Source organism: Ruditapes philippinarum, unplaced genomic scaffold (assembly GCF_026571515.1).
Source record: "Ruditapes philippinarum isolate M1 unplaced genomic scaffold, ASM2657151v2 ctg2557_1_1_1_1, whole genome shotgun sequence".
NCBI classification, from domain to species: Eukaryota; Metazoa; Mollusca; class Bivalvia; order Venerida; family Veneridae; genus Ruditapes; species Ruditapes philippinarum.
In genome coordinates, this window is record NW_026859120.1 from 1 (window position 1) to 24,083 (window position 24,083).

General features: G+C 33.9%; 1 protein-coding gene across 2 annotated transcripts in view; it reads right to left on the minus strand.

The window, feature by feature from the left end:
• Positions 1 to 3,262: 3,262 nt before the first annotated feature.
• LOC132755309 (cadherin-23-like) overlaps positions 3,263 to 24,083 on the minus strand; it is a 71,057-nt gene continuing 50,236 nt past the window's right edge. Inside the window, exons 35-46 of one of the 2 annotated variants that reach the window (XM_060746160.1) lie at positions 22,771 to 22,929; positions 19,089 to 19,211; positions 14,393 to 17,048; positions 12,901 to 14,132; positions 12,299 to 12,581; positions 11,406 to 11,557; positions 8,803 to 8,992; positions 8,463 to 8,557; positions 7,357 to 7,383; positions 4,834 to 4,907; positions 4,314 to 4,611; positions 3,263 to 3,860 (exon numbers count right to left, since the gene is read on the minus strand). In XM_060746160.1, coding sequence (XP_060602143.1) covers positions 3,763 to 3,860; positions 4,314 to 4,611; positions 4,834 to 4,907; positions 7,357 to 7,383; positions 8,463 to 8,557; positions 8,803 to 8,992; positions 11,406 to 11,557; positions 12,299 to 12,581; positions 12,901 to 14,132; positions 14,393 to 17,048; positions 19,089 to 19,211; positions 22,771 to 22,929 — 5,387 coding nt within the window. In that variant the 3' untranslated portion in view covers positions 3,263 to 3,762. The remainder of the gene's footprint in view (positions 3,861 to 4,313; positions 4,612 to 4,833; positions 4,908 to 7,356; positions 7,384 to 8,462; positions 8,558 to 8,802; positions 8,993 to 11,405; positions 11,558 to 12,298; positions 12,582 to 12,900; positions 14,133 to 14,392; positions 17,049 to 19,088; positions 19,212 to 22,770; positions 22,930 to 24,083) is intronic. The other variant, XM_060746161.1, reaches the window with a different exon arrangement.

Sequence of the window (24,083 nt, forward strand, 5' to 3'; positions counted from 1 at the left end):
ATAGACAATTGTTATATGATAGTTATGAAATAGGAAATAGTAGAGAAAATTGACTATCTCTGTTTGTTTCTAATGCGTCGACGGTTCGAGCCGATTAGCAAGCAATGCACACATCGAAGGGAAACGAATCATATCAATTTTAAACACTAATACAAAAGATATACTTGTACCAACAATACCTTTGATTCATTTGTAAGGTTAGTGCTGACTTATTCGATTGACATATGTCGGTTTGCAAATGCTAAACGTATTGAGCGGGTGCATAGGGTGTGTTTAAAATGGCCATTAATGTTATCATTCCAACTAGCAATTAAAGTATATATGAGCCGCGTCACGACAAAACCAACATAGTGGGTTTGCGACCAGCATGGATCCAGACCAGCCTGCGCATCTGCGCAGTCTGATCAGGATCCATACTGTTCGCTATCAGTTTCTCTACTTGTGATAGGGTTTGTAAGCGAACAGCATGGATCCTGATCAGACTGCGCGGATGCGCAGGCTGGTCTGGATCCATGCTGGTCGCAAACCCATTACGATGGTTTTGTCGTGACGCGGCTCATTTGTTTGAAATGCCAAGGTATTTGACCACACTGTATTACCGGTACCAGTGATAGCAGATTGCTTCAATGATGACAGAAATCTAAAGTTTTCTAATCACTACGGAAAGGTTCTAAACTTGGTTGGTATATCTATATCACCCATATAAGGACAAATTCATTGCTATAGACTTAATGTCTATTGACTGGAGATACTATCAGATAAATATGGTCTCGTTTTCTCATATCATTTAAATATGTTGAGCCAATTAAATATAACAAGTCGGAAAAATATGTGAAAATGATTGTGTTTTGTTCAAAATATCTCAACTTTGAAATAGGCGATTGATTTCGTGTTATATACATAAACATTCACCATTTAAGGTCACACGTGATAAATATCAACCGTGTGGGTCTTTTCATGAGAATGTTACAGGCGTCCAAACTAGCCTGTTAGAAAAGAAAATGCTGTCGTTTTAGGCAGAAATGTATATTTGAAGCTGAATTGTGTAGGTAAATTTAAATTGAGCTAAAAACAGTATTAGGTAAGTTTCTGTATTAAGTAAGATTTCACATATATTCTAGCTTGTCTTGCAAAAATTGATATTTTCCGGTTGAAATTAATTTTAACACCGGCTCATATAATATATGGTATACTCCTTACGTAAGATGAGGCGGATTGTTTTATGTATTAAAATCATTTCATCAATATATCCTTCTTAAATGAGATGATGTTATGTTTATTAATTTAATTTATGTATGCATGCATATGCTGGGTAAACAAATCCCACTAGAATAAAATCGTGCATATCATACGTGTTTATTATAGTCATCTCGATCTGCTATCACGTATTTAAACAAGTATGTATTTTTTTCATTCATTCATTCAGTTATTTATTTATTCATTAATTGTTAAATTCATCAAAGATTTTATTTTTCTACTTTCTTGTGTGAATAGATGCCAGTTTGAATTCACGTAAATGCTATTTAACTCATTAACTAAACATGCAAACTAGATTGGGTTCACTGATTTGCAATCTGCGCGTCAAAAGCATGTCAACTTTCAGATATTCACTATCCCTATCACTTCCTGCATTATTGACACCAATCTGTTTACCATAGCTGGATAGTTTTCTCATATAAAGATATACAACAACTCAAATATTGTCCGAGATGATTTTGAAATGATCATCTTATATGTAATTATCATTTACAAACTTGATACATAACATCAAATCATATCACAATAGATGAAACATACATGTTCATTGTAAACAAATATTAACAAGTGTTTTATCACAGATTTCTTTAAAAAAAAATAAGAAAGAACATTTTTCTATCACAGATAATTTTGCTATTTTTTTCCAAATTACTTCAATATGACAACAATTAAACCTGTAGTGAGTAAATTAACGAAACATCTATAAATACCTCTTTTTCCTCTATATAATATAATCTCACAAATCATTATTTTAGCTCACTGTGACATAATTATCTCCTTTATTAAAATTCATGCCAATTTTCATAAAACATTGAAAATATATTAAAAAGTAAAATATTGTGAAGTACTCAATTTCACACATTACAAACGGCACTTATAATACTCGTATAAATAAATTGCCAAAGTGATGTCAAATTATGCAACAAATTCCTTCACTGCGTTAGTCACGCAGCAGTCATATGCTTACAAATACTTGAAATTAGTCATTAATTGCACATAATATGTAAATTATTATTTGAATCTTGAATATTTTTACTTGTATATTTTTCTAAAGTTATTTTCTGAAATTTTTGGGCTCATCTGGAGGTATGCAGCTTTAAATAATATTTGCAACAGTCATGTAACTCAAAAATTTCTAACGACCACACATGAACAATGCTTTATTTGCGTAATTAAAAATATAAAAAATATGAAATTGTAAAAAAAATACATACAAAATAAGAGTTTTTAATACACATGGTGATTTATCAAAAAGAGGATTTTTTAAGAAATTGATTTTCGAATTCCGTACACATACAGCTTTCACATGAGACTTATTATCCTTTTGGACATGAATTTGAAATAAATGGTCCCTGTCACAGGTACTATTACATCGTATTTTAACTTTTGACTTTATTGCTATATATTAAATTTTTAACTACCCTGTAATATAACGGAGCAATTTGTTTTTCTTTACGCAACCTCGAACCTCATAAACATGAACATATAGAAATGTTTCCGATAATAATCAACATGTTTTTTACATGATTTATGCAGTGTTTAAATTAGAAACAACATATGTTTTTCTTAAACAGGAAATAATAACAGAAATATTTAAAGCAACTCGTCCGCACTTTTGTATTTTGTTTCTTGATGATATTGTTTTTATTATGGAATTGAGAAGTTATTCAAAACGCTTGGAGGTGTATAAACACTTAGATATCGTAGAATTTAAAACAAAAAGAATTAAAAAAAATAACATCTTTAAACTAAATAAGAACAGTTATGAAGAAAATCTATATAATCTATATATCATGCTTTTAATGTGTATGACAAATATTATGACAAATAAATATGTGAGTAGATTAAGAACAAAGTTTGAGCAAGTCGCTTTAAATAATCAAAGAAAATAATACATCTCAAATAGTTATTATGTATGTACATAAATGAAGAAGAAAACAACAGACGCCATTGCATTAAACGGGTAGACTATCATAAATACACAAACACATCTCTATCATCTTACACGTAAAATCAGAAAACAGATACTGGTTTTAAAATCTAATGAGACTTTTCTTTCTTATCAAATCACGTTTCTTTTTATTTTCATTACAATACAGTATTGCGTCATGATTAATATGCATGTAAAATCGATTTTTGGGCATATTCAAACTATTTATCACTTCATAAAGGCCGCAGGTACATTCATTACATATGGTATGTAATGAATTTTTCTAGGAAATAATCACCCAACATTAATTATACTATTAAAATAAACACCGGATTCATCATCTGCATATATGTATATGCAATGTATACTTTGTATTCTTATGTCAAGATTTTGAACTCCATTTGCATACTGACAAACTGCATTCGATAGTATAAGCTAAGACCCTCTGTTATAGGCATTTGGTACTGAAGAATGCATTAATGTTACAAAACTTTAGAAGGGGAGCAAAATGTATTGATATGATTGATGACTGCGATTTCTATTATGAAAAAGTTTTTTTTCTACTATCATCTAAACTAATTGTCTCTGGTCAATTTAACCCTTTGTCCTTCAGGTGTCTTTACCCAACGACGCTCGCCAGTTCTTGTGTTGTATTCATACACATTATTTGTTGCTGAAAATGAGAAATTTACAAGACCTTTACAACATCAATCAAATGATGACAACACCACCGATAAAGCACACCATATATGATGATGTACTCATGTATGACTGTTTCAGACAAAATATATTATGTTTACTTGATTGACAGTTTCCATCGCTATATAGCTAGAAACAAAAATGGAAACTTGACTAAAATCCATTGAGAAGAGTGAAAACATCTTTTTTTTAAACTTGCAAGAGCACGAATTTTCGACAGTTCGAATAAAGATATAGACCATAATTATGAAAAGCACCTGCAATATACTGTATCTTTTGCAACTGATAATGCAAAATACCATGACCGGCATTAATTGCTGTGACTAATGTATGATCCGTTCCGACACAGAGTTACCTTGATAATACTCTCCCTTGAACTTAAAGTAAGTAACGTTTTAAAAATAAACCGTTTAAAGGTTGAACATACTTGGATCAATTGCACGACCATCAAATTCTCTGTTTATCACCATATAATTTGCGCTATCTGTAGGCAAATCGGGTCCGTCTTTAGCCGTTACTTCGGGACGGGGCGGCCTCGAAGCTGGGGGCCGAACCGGTGCTAATCGACGAGGTGGTTGAGAAGTCTCTGTTGGCACTGGGCTACTTGCACGGAGCTTTTCCGGTTTCTTAACAAGTGTCGGACCATCCATTTCCGGACTAAAGAGGTTGACATCTTTTGGTCTATCAACCGATTTGTTGCCTACTTGAAAGGGAACTTTCTTTGTCTGTGGATAAAAATACGAACACCAAAATCATATTATAAGACAAAAATTAAATACATTAACCATAAAATAATTAATTTTGATAGAAATCTTCAAACAAAACGCTATGTATTTGTTAAATATTGATACAGTTATGCTTTAACGTCTCAAATAAAAAGTGACTTTTTAACAAACTTTTAACGAATATGCCATTAAAATAACATTTTGATCAAACAAAGTACTTACAGCTGAAGGCATCGGTAATGCAACTACGGGTGGAGGTAAATGTGATTTATCAAATGGTTTTGGCTCTTTGTCAGCTGAAAGAAAAAACAATCATTGATTATATAACACTATTAAAATATCAAACTATTATTTAAGTTTGCTGTACATTTCACGTACATGGTCTTTTATAACTACTATCACACACATTGTACTTTTGAAAAATTATCATCAAAAGGTAAAATTTCACCAGAGGCTCGTACATTTATACAGAACTTATTGATTAATACATGTTTTGTCAAAGGAAAAAGCATCTTAGTAAAGTATTTGCAATGTTTATCCTGCTGTAATTTTTGAAACATGAAAATCTTTATGATGATAACACAGACTGCAAAATAGAATAAAGTCAACATAATTTAAATTACAAAACGTTCCTGTCCTATCATTTTTTATTTCATTTCATTTATTTACTTATTTAGTTTTAGCTTTATATTGAAAATACCTAATAGGCAAAATAATGACTTGGAATAAATTCGTATGGAAGAAAAAATAAATATTTTGTTCAAGAAAAACTCTGACATGAAGTGTCCTTATCGTGAGGATGACTGTTAAAAGGTTTTTAGCCTACAATCCTAATATATCCACAATATATCCACAAATTGTGTACACAAACCAATGCAAATTAATGGCTTAAATCACAAAAACACACACTGTCAAAAACAAAACACTACAAAACAAATTCCTTTTTCTGAGTGATCTTCAATAAAGACTAATAATTAGTATTGGCATAACTGTTCATATTAGCATGACATAGCTCCCTCTTATCATAAAACATAAAATGTGGCTGCATAATCAAATGGTTAACGCGTCTTATGATCGTTAGCCCCGTCTAATTGTTTTCGCCTTAAGCAAAAAACTTTACAGTAATTGCTCAGTACTGGTTGGTTCCGAAAATGGATTCGAAAGTGTGATTAGAAGTTTATAGCTTCTTTCACAATCGAATTTAAATAGATTTTCGTATAAACTAAAGCCAACAAAGGTGAGACCGGGATATTAAACAAGAGGGCCATGATGGCCCTGAAGTCGCTCACCTGTATATAGGCCCCCCGGAGCGGGGCAAGTTTAAACCCCATGGCTTTTATTTGAATAAACTTGGTAGACACCCATTAGAAGATGTTTCATGCTAAACATCTAAGGTCTAGCTTGTTGGGTTTTTTAAAAAAAAGATTTTTTAAGTTTTTTCTTTACACATATACTAGTATTTAAAAACAATGACACAACCTAGGGCAGGGCCAGTTTTGACCCCAGGGCTTTTATTTGAACAATCTTTGTAGACACTTACCAGAAGATGTTTCATGCTTAATATCTAAACTCTAGCTATTCGGGGTTATTTCCAAGAAGATTTTTAAGTTTTGCTATACACATATAAGGAAAATCAATGTCCCCCGGGGCGGGGCCAATTTTGACCCCAGGGCTCTTAGTTGAACAAACTTGGTAGACTTCCATTAGAACATGTTTCATGCTAAATATCTTAGCTCTAGCTCTTTGGGTTCTTTAAAAGAAGTTTTTTAAGTTTTTACTATATTCATATAGGGAAAATCAATGACCCCCTGGGGCGGGGCCAATTTTGACCCAGGGCTCTTATTTGAACAAACTTGGTAGACATCCATTAGAACATGTTTCATGCTAAATATCTTAGCTCTAGCTCTTTGGGTTCTTTAAAAGAAGATTTTTAAGTTTTAACTATATGCATATAGGAAAAATCAATGACCCCCTGGGGCGGGGCCAAATTTGACCCAAGGGCTTTTATTTGAACAAACTTGGTAGACACCCATTAGAAGATGTTTCATACTAAATATCTTAGCTCTAGCTCTTTGGGTTCTTTAAAAGAAGATTTTTAAAGTTTTTACTATATACATATAGGGAAAATCAATGACCCCCTGAGGCGGGGCCAATTTTGACCCCAGGGCCTTTATTTGAACAAACTTGTTAGACACTCACTAGAAGATGTTTAATATCAAATATCTATGTTTTTTAGAAGATGATATTTAAAGTTTTTTCTTTTGGTTGCCATGGCAACCAGAGTTCTGCATGGAATTAAATTCTTTGAACAATTTTCAAAGGTGACCACCAAAGGGACATTCATGTGAAGTTTAGATGAAATTGGCTCAGCGGTTTATGAGGAGATGTCATTTAAAGTAAAAGTTTACGGACGACGGACGGACGGACGCCGGAGGAAAAGCGATCTCAAAAGCTCACCCTGTCACAAAGTGATAGGTGAGCTAAAAATTACATTCATGTCAGAGTCACCGAATATAATTTACGGAAGCTGTTATTTTCTCATTGAATATGTCACATGGTTATTATCATATATTTCTGTTTATCAAAGAAAACGACCAAAACAAAACATAACAACACACAATATCGCTAAATGTTGGCCTCCGCACATCAAAAAAGGCTAATGCATGCATTTGCAAAATTATTTACAAAAGAAAAAACTAGCTTATATAAAGGCTAGCGCGAGAGCTGGAATGCACCAAAACTTACAAACACCCGTTTGTGGTCTTGAAACGTCTGAAATTATGATACAACGTCTCTGTGAAAAATATTTACATTTTTGATATATCGAACCATATGAAAGCCTCTTGTATACAAGTGCAATTCTAGCAAACAGATGTACTTAATGTAAATCGTATTCGTTACAAACTTAACCTCATTTCATTTGAAATGCTCATGAATTTCATGAAAACAAATTGGAATTATAAAAAGGTCATCTTATTAACAATATAGCCTTTAATGATCTCAACGAATGAATCTTGATAATCTGGATAATGGCATACACATAGTTTTGTAGGTACAACAGCAAAATATTGTCACACTTTCAATAATAAAAATGCATTTTTAAAACAGTAGAGTACTTTTTTTAACGACAAAAGTAAAATACTCCGGGTAGTATTTGTAATGGATGCAATGAGTGACGGAGTGAATATCCGTTTAATTTGTATCTGTGTAGCGATGATTTAAAATAGATATGTACAGGAATTTTGATGGCAAGTGTCAGATGTTCCTGTTTTATAAAACAAGCGAAGTAGTGAACGAATTGAGGGACAGTAAATAACATTGAGAACCTCCTGGTGGCATAGTGATCTGTCAGTCATCCTGCAAACAAATAACGAACCGAAGCCGAAGGCTGAAGTCCTTTCATTGTTTAACGAGGTTGGCTTGGAGGAAATTATATTGTTATGAGGTCTGAATAACTGTAATATACCGCACGTTGCTAAAAATGTTTAAATGTCAAATATAGTATAATCGTATTTTATAAAAATATTCTTAGCTTATATATACTCGTGGATGTCTGACAGCAGGACAATAATGCATGCTCAGGCGGTAACTATACCTCTTCATCTGATAGATGACGTCATTCCGAGTACTGGTTATTATATCATTTAAAGACCCGATGACCATTATATAAACAAACGAGAAAGAAATTTATATAATGAATAATAAAGTGAAATAAGAGAAAAACGCACAGAACTAATAAAAATCTACTTTTATTTAAATCAAGAATCACTTACTAAGGTATATAAAGAATATTCGGAATGTTAAAGCATATTTATAATCATGTTTGTCCCTCGAAAATATCTGGTACTTACTGAATATCATGTTATTTTTGTGATGATATTGATTCTTGGCCACCTTATCGCCCTCGTCACTTTCACCAACTTCCACACGGTTACTATGTCGACCTCTACAATATTTTAACATTTTTATCAACGATTATTTATTTAAAGTAAAAAACAAAAAAGTATAATGTGCCTTTAAATTATATTCTTGCGTTACATGTATTCAGATGGTTCATGTATATGGTCAATGAGTATTTATTTGAAACTGTTATAAGATACCAATATCAAAAAGGTTTTGAGAAATAAAAATGATATCATTTTACGTGGTTTTTTCTTATTGCGCCTTAAAGGGTTATATACAAAGTCTTACCCTGACGGATGTCGCCAAGTATAACATAGACAGGCTATCGCAATAACTACCAGTGCGAACACTGCAGCGGCTACAACTGACACTGTCACAATACCAGGTGTGGTTTTTATCCAGGGTTCAGATTCCTCCTCTGTCGAGTCGGGCTGGAATTTTTCAACCCGTGTTATCACGAACGAAGTCCAGCTAATTCCTGTAAGTATGTTAAAGTTTAGTTTTCTAACTGGCTGTGTTCCTTTTATGGTCATGTTTATGATTTGATATAAAGAATCGGGTTTACGTATTTTTAAGGGATATGGCGATAAGAAAACCATAATGGCCTGTTTATGAGAGATATTTAATAATGCAATCTCTAGCTTTTGTCCAAATTAATTTCTCGAATTCCGATTAGCTTACACGCTTTGTAATCTGTGATGTGAAAACCTTGACGATCGGAAGCGCGAACGAATAACAAGAGTTTTATTGTAGACTGTTACCTACACGTACGCATATAATCAATTGTTACTTTTCATTTATGGTATATATCTTGATCCATAAATGAGCCGTGTCATGACAAAACCAACATAATGGGTTTGCGACCAGCATGGATCCAGACCAGCCTACGCATCCGCGCAGTCTGATCAGGATCCATGCTGTTCGCTATCCGTTTCGATATTTGTTATAGAGTTGTAAGCGAACAGTATAGATCCTGATCAGACTGCGCGGATGTGCAGGCTGGTCTGGATCCATGTTGGTCGCAAACCCATTATGTTGGTTTTGTCATGACGCGGCTCAAATAATTTTTTCACGAAACTTTTGGAAAGTTATACCGCAAAGGAGGAATATATACTTGCATTACTTCTGCTTGGGCAGCGTTCGCGTAGCAGTTAAAAATCCCACGTGCATTTCGATGAAAATACTTAATAGCTGTTGATTTGTACTAATAAGGCGTGGGGCAAAGAATATTATCTTAACACTTTGCTCTTTGTGGGTTTTTTTCTCTTAAGCTAGTCATCTGATAATTTGACAATATGCCAGCGAAGATCATATCATATTCAATAGCTCCTTAGTCAATAAATGTTTATTGTATTTTTGTAATATCGTTATTAGTCCCCTACCGGTTTAACCGGAGGGGACTTTAGGTTTACCCTCCGTCCGTCTGTCTGTCTGTCCGTCTGTCTGTCTGTCCGTCTGTCCGCACTCACAGGAGAGTAATTATGTGGCTAGAGGGACAATAGGTAACTGTTCTTTCTCTTTGATGTCATTCATTCTGTAATTCTTTTATGTGGCTATTTTCTTTTGTGTGGCTAAAGAGAACAATAGAGAGAACAAAAGAGTAGCCACATAATTACTGTCCTGTGAGAACGTCCGTCTGTCCATCTGTCTGTCAGTCCGTCAGTCCGTCCGTCCACAAAACTGGATCCCGCGATAACGCAAAAAGTACTGAAAATATTTTTATGAAACTTGATATATGGATAAATGGCAGTATGGAGATTATGCACGTCTTTTTTTCTACCTATGTTGAAAATTCTGGTTGCTAGGGCAACAAATAGTCTGAAAATATGGCAAATTTAACACATAAACTGGATCCAGTGATAACTTAAAAAGTACTGAAAATATTTTTATGAAACTTAAAATATGGGTAGATGGCAGTCTGGAGATTATGCACATCTCTTTTTCTTTTCTTCCTATATGTTGAAAATTTCTGGTTGCTATGGCAACAAAATAGCCTGAATTTCAAGATTTCTGATTTAAATTTTTCAGCCTTTTCACTATAAGTTCTTTATTTCTTAAGGTGTTTACTTCAAACTTTAAATATAACTTTCTGGTCATCAACCACATCATATGTGACAAGGTTTACAACTCTAGCACAAAAATTATCAGTATTACCTCCCTTGAACTTAGAATTTTTATGTAAAAAAAAGTTGTCTTTTTTAAATAACTTCTTTATTTCCTTAAGTATCTACTTCAAACTTCATATATATGTTTCTTATTATCACTTAACATTTTTGAGAAGGTTAAATACTCTAGCAAGACTATTTCCAGAATTATGTCCCCTTTGAACTTAGATTTTTTTCGAGAAATTGGTATTTTTCACTCCACCTTCTTCATTCCTTATAGGATTACTTTAAAATCCCACATTGTAATAATATGACAAGGTTGTATAAACATAATTTCCTTACTAGGCAGGGAAACTTAACACATTACTGTGATATAGACAAACTTAGAACTCAAAAGATATAAGTTCATTCATGTCATTCATTCACTGGTAAAATTGAATGGCCAATGGCCCATCAGAATGTTGCTGGGGTTCTTACCGGTAGGGGACTTATGGATTGCTTGCAATACTATGATAATTGCTTGTTTTATATTCTTTACGTCAATAAGAATATCGTATGCATTATTTTCAATTTATTATACAAGTTGCTGACGAGATTTGCACGTATATATGCTGGCACCTCGGGTCATATTTATTTCATTATATTTTTCCGTATAAACACGACTGTTTAATCTTTCAACAGTCTTTGATTAAAGGGGAAATAACTCATATATATGCATAACATCAACGTGCAATTATCCCTCAATGTTGAAAACGTACAGTATTATAATGTGCTATATAAATGTACCTGAAATTACGCCAGCAGGAGTACCAGCATCATCAGAGGCTGTTATAGCGTATGCTTCGTCCATGGTTAGAAACTCTTTGTCAGTGTTTAACTCAGCCTGGTCATCAGTAGCATCATCATTCTTTATAACATACACACGTACAATACAAGACCTATGGAAAACCAAAGTTGTAAACAGTTAACACGTTCAATGTAAGACCTGTATAATACAAAAGTTGTAAACACGTAAAATGCAAGACCTGTAGGATGTCAAAGTTGTAAACACGTAAAATGTTAGACCTGTAGAATATCAAAGTTGTAAACACGTAAAATGCAAGACCTCTAGAATACATACCACTTACATCAACATAATGAATTAAAGAATAATTGGATACATACTCGGAAAATGAAAACGAGTCATTGAAAATGAAACCAATTGAATCCAATTAAACTGGAAAACGCTGGTCATTGCATACATTTGATCAAATGTGAAATCAACAATATTACACGAAAAGAACGTTAAAAACATTATTGTATACAGATTTTTTACACATACAATATAAGAACTGTATAATAAAATATTCAGGTAAACACGTGCAATTTAAAAATGTAACACGGTGTCTTTTGTACATTACAAAATAAAAACTGTTGCTTTCAGAAAAAGTGCAAAAATGTGCTATACAATATATGACTGCAGAATACTGAATATCAGTAGTATACACACAAAATTTGAGTTGATGTTAAATTTTACAATCAGAGTAGGTCTACATTTTTATACATTTTTAAATCAGGAATATTATAAATTACAAAGCATTTGCATAAATGTACATTGAATAATATGCGAACTCTTTCGCACACACAAATACATATATCTATGTTTGCTTTGATGTATGCATAAAATATCAAATACTTACGTTGTCGAATCTTCAATTACACACCATCGTTTTGCGAGAGATTGTGCATATGTTATTTGGTAAACAGTGGTGAGTTGGCTAAGGAAAGTTGACTCCATGCCAAGATATGTGCTTTTACTAATGTCCATGTAGTAATTTAGCACAACAGCGGAAGGATCATATGTGTCAATCCTTATAGTTGCTCCTGTTGCCGATACCAATGATGGACTTCCACCATCGGAAGCTGCTGCATACATCCTGTAACCGACACCAGCAGGCGCATTTGCAACCAAAGTTATAGCGCCTGTTAAATGTAAAATTATTTCGGTTTGGGTTTTTTTACAATAAAGGGGTGGTATCTTATTTACAGCGGTATGTTTTAATAACTTCAAACCAATATAATTCATCAGTCTGTCGTCATGCCAGTTACTACACTTAAGATAATGTATAGTTACTGTAATTAAGTTACAAAGGATGGTAGAAATCAAATAAATAAGCATTTCCTGTTTTTCTTTGTTATCGACGCGCGATATACTCTGATATTATACGACCAAAAGGCATTGAATAATTGTAAAATTAAGGATTGTTTGAAGTTTATATCATTGAAAGGGATAAAAATTTACCTGAAGATGAATCCAGGGAGAATAAGTGAGGGTTATTATTTGTTGTCACAGAATAAGTGATATCGGCATTTACTCCATCATCTAAATCAGTAGCTGTAACTGTTGTAATTGTGACTTGGCAATCGTCGTTGTATGCTATTTCAGAATTATAAAACGTAGGTGAAAACACTGGATTGTTGTCATTTTCGTCTCCTATTGTAATCTCTACTGATGTTGTAAATGACAATGGCGGAGTACCCTGGTCCGTCGCGGTTAGCACAAAATTTATATTTTGATATGTTTCTCTATCTATAGGTGACTTTACATAGAGAACAAAGTCTGTAGAATTAGGTTCAATGTATATATTTGCTGTAGAGTCTGAAATAGAAAGCACGATATTTTCGTTTACACCAGCATCTAAATCAGTTATAACCACTGTTACGATGCTAGATCCAGCAGGTTGGTTTTCTGTTGTTGTGGCAGTATATAATGTCTGACTGAAAGATGGTATATTATCATTGTAATCTGTTATTGTTATTGAAACCGTCGCTGTGGCAGTCAAAGTATTTGAACCACCATCTGACGCGCGGACAACAAAGACATACATTGATTGCGTTTCTCGGTCAAGACTTGCTGCTGTACTTATTTCGCCAGTTGACGTATCCAGGACAAAATGAGAGTTATCTCCTTGTGTGAAGTATGCAATAACATATATAACGGCTCCATTAACACCTGTGTCAAGGTCAGTTGCACTCACGCTATTTACAGAGGTTCCAGACGGAACTTGCTCAGATACATTGAAGAAATACGTAGTAGTGGGATCGGGTTGAAATATTGGGTAGTTATCATTAATATCACTTATAGTTACGGAAGCAGTTACTGTTGTGCTTAGTGCTGGAGTTCCATTATCAGCAATTGATACTTCTAACATATACTGGTCAGTCCTTTCTCGATCTAACGTATTCATAACTTGAATAAGTCCTGAGCTACTATCAATATAGAAATCATTATCGGTATTGCCGTTAGTTAAAGTGTAAGTTAAGACACTGTTTTCATTTTCGTCGTCATCAGTCACAGTTAAATTAAAAACAATAGTGTTTATAGCAGTGTTTTCAGCTATAGTTGAATCATATGTTCCCGCTACCACTGGTGGATTGTCATTTACATCAGTTATCACAATAGTATACGTAGCGGTTCCGGTGTTCTGGGACGGTGTTGCGCCTTGATCTGTAGCCAAGATGGTTAATGTGTAACTGAAAGATATTACCTATTGCTGTCAAAATGCATAAGTTATTTAGATTTAAAATTATTCAAAACTTTTATAGTTCTTTCGAATTTTGTATCTCAGAATTAAAAAAAAATATTTTAAATATGCAACTGATATACGTTTACGGTTATTCATATTGAAATTTCCTTAAGATATTATCATTGTATAAAACTATAGAACGAATTATAACTAGAATATGTTTAAGTAAGTAAAAGCAGTACAATGTAAATAATAAAAAAGTATCACCTAGCTGTGTTTTCTCTGTCAATGGCATTTGTAACAGTTATTGCTCCACTAGCACCGTCAATGGCAAACTTGTTTGATATTGGTGAAAATGTATAAATGATTACATTATTATTGTTGGCAGTGGAATCTGCATCTGTTGCAATAGCCGTCGCAACAGTTGTCCCAACAGCAGTTGATTCCAATATTGAAGTAGCGACGTTGGCAGCTTGAAAAACTGGCGTATTATCATTCAAATCAATCACCGTTATTTTCACTACACAAGTAGAGGACAGTTTTGTTACTGTTGCCCCATCTTCCGCTTTAATTACTAGATCATATGAGATAAGAGTTTCATAATCAATGACTGCGTTTGTTGTTATGATCCCGGAAGATCCATCTATAGAAAATATACCTGCCCCTGTTCCCGATACTATGGAATATGTTATGGCCCCATTACTGCCAGAATCACTGTCCGTGGCTATCACAGTTAAAACTGATGATGACGTTGCAACATTTTCATTAACGTTAGTAGAGTATGTATTTGAAGTAAAAGTAGGCGTTTCGTCGTTTTCGTCTGTAATATCGATTGTTAAAGTCATCGTAGCAGTTCGTGTATCTGCTGTGCTTTGTTGTTCAGTGTCTTGGACTTCTATTACCAATGTATATTGAGGAGTCGTTTCAAAATCTAAAGCAGTAGCGACTCGTACAGTACCATCAAAAAGATCTACAGAAAATGCGTTATTTGTATTTCCAGAAATCATATAATAACGTAAAACTGCAAAGTCTCCGGTATCGGAATCTGAGGCTGCTGCAACATATATACTATTACCGACGGTCTCTGCTTCTGATAGTGAAACTGAAACCATTGTTTGTGTAAACGTTGGTGCATGTTCATTTATAGCAACGACTTGAATAGTTACTATTGTTAAAGAACTTAAGACGGGTGTTCCTTGATCCTGCACGTTCACGGTAAGAATATATATTGACTGAGTATTTGCATCAACATTACCGTCAAGTGTTATCCAACCGGTACTACCACCGATACCAAATGGATTCCCAGTATTGCCACTAGTGATAGAATACTGAAGACCGGCTGTTCCAGCTGTCCCTGCATCATCATCTGTGGCTAATACCTGAACAAGACTTGCTGCGGATGCTGCATTCTCGTTTACAGTTATAGCATAAGATGATGGGTTGATTGTTGGATAGTTGTCATTTACATCGTTTATTGTTATAACGAACGTTTCTTCGGCTGATTTCATTGCAGCATCGCCGCTTATCATGTCACTAGCAGCAACAGTCAGTGAAAATGACGCAGTGTTTTCCCGATCAAGAGGCCCAGCCACTGTAATCCATCCGGTGGAGGAATCAATTGAAAAAAGACCAGCCGAATTTCCAGTTTTGATTTCATACCTAACGTCCCCATGGGTTGATCCAGTGTCAGCATCAGTAGCCGAAATTCTTACTACTTGATAACCAAAACTTTCATCCTCGTCTATAGAAGTATCATAAGGTGTACTTTGAAAGACTGGTGTGTTTTCATTTACCGGATCGACGTAAATTATCATGGTAAGGCTTGTGACTAGATTTGGTGCTCCTTGGTCATCTACTTGAACAGTTAAGGTATAGCTTGTTGTTGTTTCATATTCCAGTGCTGCCTGGAGCGAAACGGCACCTGTGCCGGTGTTTATCAAAAATTTGTTTTCGCTATTTCCGCTAGCAATACTGTATAAAAGAGTAGGTGATGCAACAATGTCAAGATCAGAGCAGATAGGAGAAAATATTGTCGTTCCAGGTGTCGTGTTTTCCGCATAAGTAGCAGTAAAACTTGAAGCATCGCAATTAGGATGATTGTCATTCTCATCATTGATTGTTATAACTATACTTGTTGTTGCTGTTAATGCAGACGTTGTTCCATCAGCAACCTCGATGTTAAGGGTATATGATGTAACCAACGGATTATCTCTGTCAATATCTGATTGTGTCTGAATTATACCACTTGACGTTCCAATTCTGAATTTTCCATCAGCATTACCACCTGTTATTGTATATATAAATGTAGTGCCTGATACATCGGAATCTGTAGCATTAATGTCATAAACTGTGCTCCCTATTGCTATGTTCTCGTTTATGGTGACAGTATAAGGTCCTGTCGGGTTGTAAGCAGGAGTGTTATCATTCACATCTACAAGTGTCACTCTAACTATAACATCATTGGTATGCATTCCATCAGAGGCTTGAACGGTTAAGTCAAACGTTGCTGTTGTTTCAATGTCCAAATTTGCATTTGTGGACACAACACCAGAATTAGAATCTACTGTGAATTCAGTGTGTCCAGAAGTAATGGAATACGTCAGAACGTTGCCAACAGTCGTATCTCCATCAGAGCAAGCTACTGTTACCACTGAAGTTCCAGATGCTGCATCTTCATTTACTGAGCCTGTGAATAGAGCTGCTGTACAAATCGGCTCATTGTCATTGATATCGTTTACGGTAAAAGATATGGTAGTCGTACCTGTGCGAAACGTTGCTTCCTTGTCAACTGCATGCACTTCTAATGTATATGATGTAGTTGTTTCATAGTCCAGAGATGCTACAAGTTTTACTTCTCCTAATGTCTTATCTATAGCAAACTTACCGTCACCATTCCCACTGAAAATGCTGTACGAAATTGAGCCTGGAAATATATATGTGCAATTTTGTGACTTTCTTTAATAAAGAACTTCCTACGAATATATGTCATATTTATTTAAATTCAAAGTCTGAGTGTACATCAATCTTCAAATGTAACTTTTCAAGCCGAAAATAGCATTGACAAGAACCGGTTGAACCGGGTGATGATCCCCGAGAAGGTGTTGGACACAAAAAAGTATAAAAAATGAACAAAGGGCAAAAATTCCAAAATTAGGCAAGGCGGAGTTATGTTTTTTTTTGCACTGCACTTCTAATCAATGAGATTTATTTATCTATAAATTTTCCTGATGATATCTCTTATAGTTTTAGAGTTATGTCCCTGGTAAAATTCAAAGTGTAGAAATACACAAAGGGCTATAACTCCAAAATTAGACAAGGCTTTGTTTAGCTTTTTAAGCATTGCAGTTCTATCCAATGGTATCTATCTACCTACAAAGTTTCATGTTAAAATATCTAATAGTTTTAGAGTTATGTCCCGGACAAAAGTCAAAAAATAAAAATTAACAAAGGGCAATAACTTCAAAATAAGGCAAGGCAGAGTTATGATTCTTTGGCACTGCACTTCTACGCAATGAGTAATGTCCCGGACAAAGTTCAAAGTGTCAAAATGAACAAAGGGCAATAACTCCAAAATAAGGCAAGACAGAGTTACGGTTCTTAAGCACTGCAAACCTACTCAATGAGATCTATCTATCTGCAAAGTTTCATGTTGATAACTCTTATAGTTTTAGAGTTATATCCCGGGCAGAGTTCAAATTGTAAGAATAAACAAAGGGCAATAATTCAAAAATTAAACAAGGCAGAGTTACGGTTCATATGCACTGCAAACCGAATCAATGATATCTATCTACCTACAAAGTTTCATGTTGATACCTCTTATAGTTTTAGAGTTATATCCCGGACAAAGTTCAAAGTGTAAAAATACACAAATGCAATAATTCAAAAATTAGTCAAGGCAGAGTTACGGTTCTTGTGCACTGTACACCAACTCAATGAGATCTTTCTACCTACAAAGTTTCATAATGATACCTCTTATAGTTTTAGAGTTATGTCCCGGACAATGTTCAAAGTGTAAAAATAAACAAAGGGATATAATTCAAAAAATAGGCAAGGCAGAGTTACGGTTCTTATGCACTGCACATCTACTCAATGAGATCTTTCTACCTACAAGTTTCATGTTGATACCTCTTATAGTTTTAGAGTTATGTCCCGGTCAAAGTTCAAAGTGTAAAAATAAACAAAGGGCAATAATTCAAAAATAAGGCAAGACACAGTTACGGTTCTTATGCACTTCACACTTACTCAATTAGATATATCTACCTACAAAGTTTCATGTTGATACCTGTCATACTTTTAGAGTTATGTCCCGGACAAAGTTCAAAGTGTAAAAATAAACAAAGGGCAATAATTCAAAAATTAGGCAAGGCAGAGTTACGGTTGTTCATGTGCACTGCACACCTAGTCAATGAGATCTATCTATCTGCAAAGTTTCATGTTGATGCCTCTTATAGTTTAAGAGTTATGTCCCGGACAAAGTTCAAAGTGTATAAATAAACAAAGGGGTATATTCAAAAGTTAGGCAAGGCAGAGTTACGGTTCTTGTACACTGCACATTTAATCAATGAGATCTATCTACCTACAAAGTGTCATGTTGATACCTCTTGTTGTTTCAAAGTTATGTCCCGGACAAGAAACGCGGACTGACGGACGGACGGACAAGGCGGCGACTATATGCTCCCCCAAATTTTTGTCTGGGAGCATAATAAAGAAGATCTAAAATTATATTGAGGTTAATAACTTGGTTTTATTTGTCAAAAATGCAATTGATATGTTTATGTTATGTTTGTCGGAAAGTAAAAGTAAGGCTATGCCTTTCATTTCAGTGATTCAGATTGTCAAAATACTGTCTAATTTTGAAAAAAAAATTATGAAACAACTTACACGCCATACCTTTCAAAAGTTGATCATTTGTATCAATTTATTTACAGGAATAATATACATAAGAAAGTTCAATCAAACGTACCAGCCAATCCTGTATCCGCATCAGTTGCAGCAACTGTTCCGACAATCGTAGCTAAAGGAATGTTCTCATTTTGGTTAAAATTGTATGGATCTAAAGTAAACGTTGGATCGTTATCGTTTACATCTGAAAATACAATAGTAAATTCATTACTAGAAAAAAATGACTATAAAATCATCTATAATCAAAGAAAGAGGATTCCAGTTAGATCTTAAAAACTGTTACAACCTAAAATAAATTTGATTTTATAGTGCCATATAAATGTACATGTAGATTACAAATCATTTTACAAGAATATAAAGAGATTGTGGTTAGAAGTTCTAATTATGTAATATCTGATGATTCTTGTTAAAATTTAACTATCAAAATAAATGATTCATCACCGAAAGTGTAAACTAAAACGACATATTGAATGTGGCGATATGTGCCTACGAAAAGGGAAAATAATGCTTGTTTATACATATTGTAAAAAGAGGATATTGAATGAATGTGAACTCAACTCTAAATTTATTTAACTCCTTGTAAACAATACGAAGTGAGCCTGAGTTTTATCCAAGGAGTTCTTTAAATTAAATACAGAATCTAATTCCCTATTCAATTTATCAGATAACCTTACAAGAATATGGTTTGAGACGATGGTTGCTCCACAATCCTGCACATTTGTCAATGTATTACATGTACATTATTCAAAGACTGTAAGATCAAAAGTGTAAAAGTGAGACAAAAAACTTAATTTACCCACAAGCGAAACCCCAGATACACAACTTAACATGCTGATCAACATTCCTGTACATTTTGTTGACTCTATCTTAAGCACTTGCACATGTGACACAACATGTGAACGGCCGGACGCACGGACGGACGGAGTTAATCTTAATTGCCCTCTCGCTAAAGTGGAGGCGCAAAATTGATTTTAAGAACCAAATACTTTGACCAAAGTAACTAAAATTAGGAGACCATCTGTGGTATGTTTCTATGAAACATGAAATACATTGGTCATTGAATAAAGGCTATAAATTACAACCAAAAGTGTAGCAAGCATTATTTAATATTATAAATGGAGATCATTAAATATTAAAGCAAGGTGGCATTTTAGATCCTGTGCAATACACATCCTCTCTATGGTCTCGGTCATTGTGTGAGGTGGTAGAAATCATTTTCAATACATTTTAAGCGTGCAATATTGATTTTGCGGCCCATGCATAACGGGAGATAGTTAAAAAAAAACTAAGCTATAAACATAATTATTATTCTTTATTATTGCACTTCCTCTGACTAGTCTTTATAACTGTGTGAAATTTTCATAAGATATTATTGGTAGTTTAGAAATTAAATTCTGGAAAAACATTATTAAAATAATTTAAATATCACATAACTTAGCAAGGTAGAAATAAGGCATTTGTAAATTGCAGTTCTTGTTTCTAATCGCCATCATTGTGTGAAGTTTAAATCACAATCCTTCAACACTGTTTAAGTTATTCTCCGGACAAGTATTATTAAATGTTATAAAAGGAGATAATTAAAAAGTACGTATTGTATAGTTATAGTTCTTTGACATTGCACTTCCTTTTACTAATCTCTACAATATATAAAGGTTCAACGAGACATCATTGATAGTTTAGCAGTAAAACGCCGGACACGCATTATTTAGGACACGCATTTTTTAACATTTTCAAGTATCAAAAAATGGAGATAATTCAAAAATTAAAAAATGTGTGTAGAATCATAGTCTTTGACACTGCACTAGTTTTTACAACTGTGTATATCTTCCATTAGATATTTCTGATAGTATTTTTAACTCATTAAAACAGTATAATGGGAATTCAAAAGTAAGTTATGTCGGGTTATGGTTCTTTAAAACTGCACTTCCTCTTCCTAGCCAGTACAGTTGTATGTAGTCTCAATAAGAAACCAGATATGTTTGTAAGCATGTATGCCCCCTATCGGCAGCCAATTAGTCATGTGATTAGGTTATTATACATGACTTCTGACCTAGTGAACAAAAAATAGGGTTATCTACTGGTCATGACTAGTCACAAGGTTATACTTATTGTGACTGCATAGGTTGTGTGCAGCAATTTAAGTTATTACAAATCTTACCAAATAATATATGCATAAATTTTATGAGTCATGTAGGCCTCATTAATGACAGCCAAGTTGTTATATTACATAAGACATTCAAATGTGAATACCAAAAGCATTTTTAGTTTAATATAAAAATATCAAACAAAACAACTTGAGTTGTTGAGTTATTGGTCAGAAACCGTCTTTAAGTACAAGGTCAATATGACACTGACCCCTTGGCCCCAAAATCAATAGGGGTCATATCATGACCAAGACCAATGCACCTACAAAGTATGAGTGCCAGCAGTTATGGGCTTGTCAAGTTATAAACAGGAAACCGTTTTCACCTACAAGGTTAATATGACTTGACCTTTGACTCATTAACATCAAAATCAATAAGGGTCATCTAATTGTCAAGTCAAATGCACCTACGAAGTAAGTTTGAGGGCCAACAGCTCATGGGTTGTCAAGTTAATGATCGTCAACCGTTTTTTCCAACAAAATAAATATGACCTTGACCTTTGACCCCTAAGCCCCAAAATCATTAGGGGGTCACCTACAGGTCATTAGCAATCATCATACCAAGTTTAAAGTTCCTAAACCTAAACGTTTTTAAGTTATAGGCATAAAGGTTATTTAGTTATTGATCGGAAACCGTTTTTATCTTCAAGGTCAATGTGATCTTGACCTTTGACCCCTAACCCCAAAATCAATAGGGTCATTTCCTGGTTATAATCAATCATCATACGAAGTTTGAAGTTCCTAGACCTTAGCGTTCTTTAGTTATTGATCGGAAACCTTTTCTACTTACAAGGACAATGTGGTCTTGACCTTTGACCCCTTAACGGCAAAATCAATAGGGGTATTCTACTGGTCATGACCAATCATTATACCAAGTTTGAAGTTCCTAGGCCTAAGGGTTCTTTAGTTATCACTCAGAAACCATTGGTCTACGGACCGACGGACCAACGGACCGACAGACAAAAGCAAAGCAATATACCCCCTCTTCTTTGAAGTTTGGGCATAATTATTTATCGTTTAAAAGTTATACTCAAAGCAAGCATTTTCAACTCGTTAAATATTACAAACGGAGATAATTCAAGAGAAAGTACTGTAGAGTTATTGTTCTTTGACACTGCACTCAGTACAACTGTAAGTAGTTTAAGCTACATATCATTGATTGTTTAGAAGTTATTCTCTGGAAAAGCATTATCTAACATTTTAAGCATCATTAAGGGAAATAATTGAACAACTAAGAGTTTAAATTAAGAATTATCATTTTTTCACATTGTACTTCCTTTTATAGTCTCTAGAACTCTGTATAATTTGAATTAAGATATCATTGATAGAAGTCAATACTCTGGACAATTATTTTACTTACGATGGAGATAATTCAAATAATAAGCAATGTATAGGTATGATTATTCGAAAATGCACTTCCTCTCTATGGTCTTCATCACTGTATGTAGTTTAAATGAAATTCCTTCAATTCTTTCCAAGTAAATCAACGGACAAGAATGTGAGGGAAGGACGAAAACGGTGCTACTATATCTTTCCTGAGTCGGGGAAGCAGCAAATGCACAAAACGTTGCAATGTGCTATACTAACTCAAAATGTTTACCTGTTATAGTAATGGTTAGTGTTGTAGTAGTGGACATGGCTGATGGAGTTGTGCCGCTGTCAGTGACAACAATTTCTAGTAAATAGTTATCTGTAGTTTCCCTGTCAAACACTACTGTTGTAGTAATTTCTCCGCTAGTCGAAATCAAGAATTCGCCTCCTAATAAAATGAATGTAACACATAATGTGTTGTTTGTTTTTGAATACTGAATTGCATAAACAATAAATCACATTTTTTGTGTCATAAATATCAAGATATTTTCTTTCGGTGTCACAAAATATGTTGTTTTTTTCTCCGTTAAAAATCTTACAAACAAACACATACACTAAATCAGTTAGAAAACACATTGGTACAAAATTTGAAGGGCATAATTTTAACTGAAATGTTATGCATTAACACATCTTTTTGAAATAAACTAATCTTTCCAATTTTCATGTAATTTTGTCGTTTTTATTGGTTCCGAGAAATCTCTTTTCCAGATTTCCATTAGATCCAGTATGTGACTTATTAGCTTGTTTAAATGAAAATGAAATAATATATCTGAAGAAACTAGAAATGTGTTATCATGCCACGGATGCCCCCGCATGCAGCCAAAATTTCAGATGTTATAATATTTAGTTCCAAATTTGTTTGCACAAATTATTTTTTTTATTTTACGTTCAAAGCCCTTAAAACTTTTCAATTTTTAAACCATTTTCATACAATGTTCAAGGCACTGAAATTATTCAGTCTTAACCTTTTGAAAATAGCATATTGCATATTTGTAGCCAAAATAATGGCTACATACATTTCCACAAAAGTATGTGTTTCAAAATTTTTCCAACATTCAGGAAAGATAAGTTCAAAATCATTGAACCACAACCAAATTCAAACTTAAACTGCTTATTCCTAAGATGTATCTATATTATTTTCAAAGTGAAAGGGACATAACTCTGCCAAAAAATCATCAAACCATGACCAAATTCCAACTTGACCTGCCCATTCCTTTGAGTTGAGTATGTAACACTGTTGGGTAGATAATGAACAGAAACTGTAAATTTCATATTATTTTCAAAGTGAAAGGGGCATTACTCTGCCAAAAATCATTGAACCATGACCAAATTTGGACTTGACCTGCACATTCCGTTGACGTATCCATATGTCAAGTTTGAGTTGAATGTGTTATACCGTTGGGGAGATAATAAACAGAAACTGAAAATTTCATATTATTTTCAAAGTAAAAGGGGCATAACTTTGCCAAAAATCATCGAACCATGACCAAATTCGAACTTGACCTGTATTTTCTCATGACATATTCATATGTTAAGTTTGAG